Source organism: Cyprinodon variegatus, unplaced genomic scaffold (genome assembly GCF_000732505.1).
Source record: "Cyprinodon variegatus isolate N-32 unplaced genomic scaffold, C_variegatus-1.0 Scaffold489, whole genome shotgun sequence".
In the NCBI taxonomy this organism is placed as follows: Eukaryota; Metazoa; Chordata; class Actinopteri; order Cyprinodontiformes; family Cyprinodontidae; genus Cyprinodon; species Cyprinodon variegatus.
In genome coordinates, this window is record NW_015150942.1 from 485,592 (window position 1) to 493,760 (window position 8,169).

General features: G+C 35.0%; 1 protein-coding gene across 1 annotated transcript in view; it reads left to right on the forward strand.

Annotated features, from left to right (window-relative positions):
- LOC107094552 (estrogen receptor beta-like) overlaps positions 1-8,169 on the forward strand; it is a 40,339-nt gene that overhangs the window by 27,251 nt on the left and 4,919 nt on the right. The window contains exons 6-7 of the mRNA XM_015390241.1: positions 3,073-3,211; positions 6,513-6,646. Of these exons, the coding sequence (XP_015245727.1) occupies positions 3,073-3,211; positions 6,513-6,646 (273 nt within the window). The remainder of the gene's footprint in view (positions 1-3,072; positions 3,212-6,512; positions 6,647-8,169) is intronic.

An 8,169-nucleotide genomic window follows, 5' to 3' on the forward strand; every position in this document is an offset into this window, starting at 1 on the left:
GCGGGACTAAGTTCGGAATGGGCTAAGTTTTCATTATTTGCTTTCTTCTTTTTAAGCACCTTTGGTAAATATGTATACAGACATTGATTCATCTTTTATTGAAGCAACATTATTTCAAACTTGTAGAAAAATATAAAATCTTTTCTCATCAATTTGCAGAAAATGAAATGCAATAAAAAAAATCCTTTCAATTTAATGAAACCAAATTTTTTTTTTTTACTTAGAATTTCTTAAATTGATCAAAATTTCTAGAATCTATGCCTTCTTTATGAGAATTGATAAGACAAGAGCATGTCCACCAATTAGCACAGATACATTTTTCAATTTTCAGAAGACAAAAAAAACTACTGTAATCTTCGGACTTTAAGCCCCATTTTTCGACCTTGCGGCTTATATAACAATGCGGCTTATCTATGGACTTTTACAGCTAACGGCCACTAGCGTAATACCTAAATCTATGGATTTTACCATCCACCATGTTGACGTCACGTTTGCTTCTACACACAAGTACGGTAGCCGCACGCGGCGGAATGCGGAGGTCCTCCGGAAGCAGACTTCTACCGCGAGTGGTACGAGACAGAACGACAGCGAGAAAGACGGACATTAAACATAAAAAAATCTGTGGCTTATAGTCCGGTGCGGCTTGTATATGTACAAATCATGCAATTTAGCTTCTGCGGCTTATATTCAGGTGCGGCTAATAGTCAGAAAATTACGGTAATAGGAAATAGCTTGTCAGAATTTACCCATATATACTTGCAAATCAGCAATTATACAGTTAAAGCAGAAATGACTATGACAATAACTTTGCTTTATGAGAGCACAAGATTATTTTGCGAAAATGGAACGTAAAGGAAACATGAGACATATGAACAAAACCCTGTCTGCCACTGTTGGAGAATCATCAGTAATGATGAGAGTGATGGTAAGCCACACGAATTTCTTGTTTGTACAAAGAATCATGTCATTTTAGTTATTTCTTTTGTTTGATATGGATGTTAGAGTCCAGAGATTTGTTAGACCCCAGCCCCAAGAGGTTTAATTTAAAACTTAAGTCTTTTTTTTTTTTTTTTTTTACAAAAAAAGGGATTAAAAACAAATGATCAGCACTAACCTTGTTCCCCAGAGGTTAGATAAATATTCCACCATGGCCCTTCACATCTCCAAATATAATCGCTAGAAGAAATACTAGAATATATTTGAGAGTATCTAGATCTGGATTTTCTTGGAAGAGTCTGCAAAGCGATTGGCAAAATATAACTGTGTGCTCTAACCTTGGGAGACAGAAAAATAAGGCTAAGTTCTTCTGCAATGTTCCTCAGATGTTTTTTGTTTTTTTTTCTTCAAAACTTTAAACTATCCAAGGTTACACTTGTAGTATAACATTATAGATAAAGTGGTTTCACAGCAGGACTGAGATAGCAGGTTTCCTTTGTTTGCAGCAGATGAGCTAAAATGTTTCACTGATTGGAGGGAAAAAAATGTCAGAATTTGAACACTTGAAGTTCAAGTTAAGTCTCGATGTTAACCTTTGGACTAGAAAAAGGGTTGCAGTAATATTTTAAAATGATCTTATCAGGTGTTTTCCATCGCTATAAATCATGCAAACTGAACAGAAAATTATAATATTTAATTCTTATAGATAATGACAGCATCTCTGGTTTAAATATAGTGACTGTTTAAGGTGTGAAACATGCTTCTGTAAAACTGCTAAAGTTAAAACCTGTAACTGAGCTGCTTCCTGTAAATCTTTGATCAACATTTGGAACAAATGGCTTTTGACCTACTTAAACGCTTTCAGGGCTGAAAATAAACCCGTTCACCTTTCACCCTCATCTGAGCTGCTTTCATATCGATTATCAGTGAAATCAGACATGTCCTATTGGCTTGAAGCTGATTGGAAAAAAATTCTAAACACCACTAGAAAAAAACCAAACTTTCAGAAACCATTTTTTTTAAATGACTATGGTTTTGTGGGAGCCACATTGAAATCAGCAAGTATTTGTGAAACAGCCTGCAGCATGGAACATTCTCCTCATAGACTCTTCGAGGTTCATTTCCAATCAGTCATGAATTTAATGCCTTAGACTTTCTAAGGATGTCTTTAATAATGTGCATTCCTTCACAGCTACAGTCTATAAATAGATGCTTCCAGCATCATGATTCTTCTTGCCTAAAGGCAAACAAATGATCTAAGACGTCAACAACACTATTGATTAATTAGTTACAGTGAAGAAGAGGGACCTTTTTAGCCTTCCTAACAAACGGCTATAATCCAGCAGCCTATATGAGCAGCTGGTGAAAGCATTCAATGCACTGACTGTGCTTTCTGAGCACAGTGTCGAATTATGTTAGTGATAAAATACAAAGTGTCATTTTGGTTTTTAAATGTCTTTACAATAGTATTTAGAGGCTGTGTGTTTGATGATCTAGATATTCTGATTTATAAACGGTAATAAAAAGTTTTGCTTGAAAACGGAAAATTAGGAAACCAAGACCGAAAACCAAAACACCAAAATAAGTTATTAGGTCATAAAATTAAAATCATAGCATTTTTGGCTTTGGTGTGTACCAACGCAATAGAGAAAAGAACTCATATTATTTTTTTTTAACTCAAGTCATTTCAATAAATTATTAGTTATTCAATAAAAAAATACCAAAAACATAATTTACCACTGACATTATTATTTCAGCAGAATCTCTGGAAGCTGCATTTTCAATGACGTCTGCCACAGACGGAGTTAGTGTCGGTTTCCTTTTCCGCGTTGCGTTCTTATATTTGGGAAGAATTGGAATTTTATAGCATGATTTTTTTTGGGACCGACGTGAAACGTTTAAACTCGCTCCCCTACACTGAAGCCCGTGCTCTCTTGCCTCAGTGCTTCTGATATCGGACGCCCTGTTTGTCGCGTCATCGCAAGTTTTGGCCGTGTTGTTTCGGTGTTACACGTCTATTGACAGAAAATCGTAAATGCACTTATTGGTCTGTTAATACATTGTCTTTATTCTAGGATTTAGGAGTGGTTTGTAAAGAGGAAGTAAACCAGATAACTGTCTTTATACACTCCTCAGGGTTTGTTGAGTTCAGCCTTTTGGACCAGGTTCATCTGTTGGAGTGCTGCTGGCTGGAGGTGCTGATGATGGGATTAATGTGGAGGTCTGTGGAACATCCAGGAAAACTCATCTTCTCTCCTGACCTCTGCCTGAGCAGGTACATTCTTCTACTTTGATACATTTTTTTAAAATGCCCTATATTGTACATATGTCACCTCTGTGTTACTCCCTTGTATTTTTTATCTGTTTATTCCTTATTTTTTTATTTCTTTTTATTTTATTTTTATTTTTATTTATTTTTATTCTTAATGCACCTTTTCCTCCTTGCCAATATGTGACGAGTGAATTTCTCCGCTGTGAGATCAATAAAGCTTATCTAATCTAATCTTATTTTGCTTTTTAATTCACTTTGGTTCCTTTTAGTTGATTTGCTAAATTGTCAAAGATGACAAATGCTTGTTATCTGCATGAATGTCATTTTGTGTTTTGATTGAAACTTTTATTTTTTTATAAAAAAAATAAATAAAAAAAACAGATTTTAGACAGATTTTTTAAGTTTGATGTGTAAAATTTTATATTATTTGGGATTTTTCTCTTGAGTCAAAATTAGCATTTCATATTAGATTGTGTTCCTGCTTCATGTATCACTTGGCAGGTTAAACATCATCCACAAACGTTTTGTTATAATCAGCGAGTTTCTGCCAGAAAGCAGGCTGAATACTTTACTGCTTCAATTGGCCGAAACAACAGAACTCATTTAAAGTGGTTGACATCCGGAAAAGTCCCTGCGTTTTAAACCGAGCCCTTGTAGCATAAAGGTCTGGGAACTTTACGTACGGGAAAAAAGAAGTTCTTTAAAGTTGGGGAAAAATTAAAGCACATATTAATAAGAAATATGGAAGCTAGATGTAACTTATATCAAAGGGTTTTTGCTGTAGATGTTGATGGCTGTAGGCAGGAAGGATCCTCTATAGTGGTCTTAAACATTTTAAGTTGGCTATGTTTCATATTTAATGACAGTTGTTATTTTAATGGGTACAAATGATTAAGCATAAAACTATAAAGGATTTTATATCAATTATGCTGAACACATATTGCAGGCATTTGGGTTCCTCTGGGGTCAGCTTGACCCCAAACTGTTTAAACTACGTATTATCTGCAGGTGTGGAGTTACTGCTACTTTTGAGCTGATACATGACATGGAGGAGGAAAACCAATACTTTTATCAGAACTTTGCACACCACAGCCATGAATGTGTGTCTGTGTGTGAATATTGGGGTATCTTTCCTCCACTTTCAATCGCATCCTAAATTTGACAAAATTGGACAAGATTTTCAACTCTTGAAATGCAACTTTTACCTGGTGTTGACCCTGCATGAAAGGTCATAGCATCACCAATGGGGTTCGACTACTGTTAGAATTTATGTTGTCTTTAAATTTGAAATGATTAAGAAAAAACATTTTTAATACAAACTAATTCTAATTGAAAAGTCTGGCCTAATGGTGGCACTAGACGACAGGTTAATGTCTCCTCATCACGGGGGTGTATATGTAATAAACAAATAAATGACTTGGTCAACTTTATTCTCTAAATCATTTTATGGAGGCGAATAATCCTGGGGTCAGATGGACCCCAAGATGCTGAAAGAAGACTGAAAACAATTTATTTATTTTTTTAGTTGTTTATGAACATCTATTTGTTAGAAATTTTGATGTTATTTTTTTCCACCAATCCAGTCCTTGGGCTTCCAAAGCTCATCACTTTTTTTCTTACATGCTTATTATTGAAAGACTAGCTTACTGTGTGATATAGTGGCTGCAAACATAGATCTGTTTTTTCATTCTTAGTTGTGAAAAACAGTATTATTTTACAAGCATGTTTTACATCTTGAATTTTGTCGCCCCTTTAAATTAAGGTCATTTTCCAAAGAAGGGACTGAAATCAAAGCTAGTTTTTTAACCCTTTATAGGGCAAGTTATCCTTTTTGATCACTTGCATACCCCTTAGAAATGGAGCCCCCCACTTTTCTTATTTTTCTTAATACATTCAGACAAGTTGGCGTTTCTTGTTATTAAATGAAAATCAATTTTGCCAACAAAAAAACCAAAATTTTGAAATTTAAAAAGGTAATAAGGTAATGATTTAAAATTTTGTGAAAATGTCTTAAACTAAGTGTATTTATCCTTAATTTGAGTAGGTAAATAAGAAAATCTCAAAGTGGAAGGAGCATTTTTATCCATAAAATCAGATTATTTAATATTATGCACTTGAAATAGGAGACTGCATTTTTTTCCTTATTTTAAATGGAAATTTTCTTATTCCATTTGCAAAGTGTCTCACTTACCTGCTCAATTCAAGAAAAAATGCACTTATTTTAAGAAAAAATGAAGTACTTAGATTTCAGTTTTTTGCAGTTCGCTCTTTGCTTGAAAGTTGGACATTTAAAGTCTTTTTACTGAGTGCCCTATAAAGGGTTAACGCAATATACGTCTTTTTTTTCTTTTCTTTTTTTATTAAAGGCAACAAAAAAAAAATCAATCAGATTTGGTAGGAAAAGATTTTTAAGCCATATTGCCCAGCCCTAAATAAAAACCCCAAAGTGACACCGGGGTCTTGCAGTAGGTTTCTGCTGCAGTACATTACTGGATTTTTAGAAAGAGTCTAAGTTATTTCTCATGGCCGTCCAGATAAATAATTGCTCTTTAAAAAAAAAATTAATAAATGAGGCCAGACTTTAATTTGGCAGAGAGAATGTTAAAGAAAATCCAATTCTTCTTGTGTTTTTTTTTATTCTTATTTTTTGTGATTAAACACATGAGTCCTAAAATTTAGTAGTTGGACAATTTTTTGAGAGATGAGTCCAATACAGTATTCTAGGAAATATACCGCATATTGTTTATGAAACATAAAATGGAATTCAGATAGACGTGTCATGATTTAGGGGAACTTCGATGCAAAGGAAACTGGACGGCTCCCTATCATAGAATTATAAACTGTGAGTCGATGTAAGTTCTGCTGAAGGACAACTGGACCTGGAAATATGACAAAGACCCAAAATCTACAAGTAAACCCATCAACACCTGGCTGTGAATAGGGAAATATAAAGTCCTTGGCCCAGATCGTATTATTATTTAGTTGCTTTGAGTGAGTTGAATTAGGCTTTGCATCCAATAAAACTCCTCAAACATCTGAGAGCTGATGTAAGGGACTGATGGATGGCTGCAAGAAGCATCTTGTATTTCACAGAGGTGTGAATAGTTTTAACTTATGGTTAGTCAGTAATTTTAAAGTGGCACCTATCAGTAGTTCTGCAGGTTTTCCTAGAGGACTTTTAACTCTTTCTTTGGATTTTTGCTACTTTTTCTCTCTTTCTGAAAGAATCACTGTCCTCAAGGTCTGATTGTTCCACATAAATATCAGAATTTGGACGGAGCTGATAAGAGTTTGTGTGTTACAGGGAGGAGGGGAGCTGTGTCCAGGGCTTCATGGAGATCTTTGACATGCTGATCGCTGCCACGTCCAGAGTGAGAGAACTCAAGCTGACGAGGGAGGAATACGTCTGTCTCAAGGCCATGATCCTCCTCAACTCCAGTGAGTGAGCATGTTTGTGTGGGCGGACTAACTAACACACATGATAAGATCTTAGATAGAACATAGCTGAGCGTTTCATCGGTGACCCGACATGGAATGACGTGGAAGTAAAAAAAAAAAAAAAAACATTGTGGCTTTTGTCAAAAGTATATTATCCTGAGGCAGCTCTATGCTATAGTATTGCTTTACTTAACAACATAATGCTTTACAAGACACAATGTGAAGGAAGATGTAACATTAGCAATAGGTAGAATAATCAGATGTAAATATAGATGATATAAATGATATAAGTCAAGGTTTCAAGTCTTTGAACTAAGACGTAAAAGAACAAAATATTGACCAGTGTGGCTTTGAGTGACCAATAGCAACATAAGTCCTCGTACTCGTCGTATTCTGTTTATCTGGGACCAGGTTGCGGAGGCAGCAGTCTCAGCATAGACTTCCACACTTCCCTCTCCCCGCACGTCCTCCAACTCTTCGAGGGGAAATGTTCCAGGGCCTCCTGAGAGACATTGTTCCTCCAGTTTGTCCTGGACGGTCCCCTGGGCCTCCTCCCACACCGCAAACATTTCAACATAAGGAAGTCAGTTTGTATGGAAATAGTTGCATTTTCCCTTGATTTGAGCAGACTCGTAAGTTAACATTTCTTGGAGAATTGCCTAAGTTTGGAGAATGGTATTAAAAAAACTAGGAAAACGAGACAAAACAGAAACTACCCTGAATTTCTCCAAAACTATAACACTATTATTACTGTTATTATTACTGGTATGTTGCATATTTTGCTAATGAACCTAATTAACGGTTGGATTGGGTTGAATTATTTTAGTGAAGCTACTTCTAACTAGGGTTGCCACTAACAATTATTTTGCAAATCGATTAATCTGCCGATAGTTTTTTTTTTTCGATTAATTGATTAATAATCGGACAGCCAAAGATTCCAAGATTCCTTTAAGATTTTTTTACGAAATTAAACCAGGTGCGACAAAAACTTATGTAATTCTGGATAGAGCAGTGACATTTTTTTTTTTACTTTAAATGCAAAATGTTTAAAAGTTTTTTTTTTTTTTTTTTTTGTCTCTGTATAATTACTGCTCTAAGTGGGTTGCTCTGTCAGCTTAAGGATTGTTTTAGGGTCTCTATACTCCAGTTAACCGTTAATCAACTACTAAAATAGTTAACAATTATTTCAATAATCAATTAATCCAATTAATAGTTTCATCCTTACATATAACCTTAAATGAAGCGGCATTAAAAGACTTTCCTTAAAAGCAAATCTAGCATTTTGTAGCTAACAGTAATGAAGGAGAGTGCAGAGTTAGATACAAGTACTCCACAGGCTGATCAGTAGATCTGTTCACTTTGGATGTTTGTCTTTATGCATGATGTGCAGAAAGCATCAGGGAGAAATAAAGTCTCATTTCATTTCTGTTCTTGCTCCATCAGAATGGAAAAGAGATCATATCTCTCCTATCCTGGCTTCTCTTCATTGGCTTCCTGTTAAATCCAGAATATAATTTAAAATC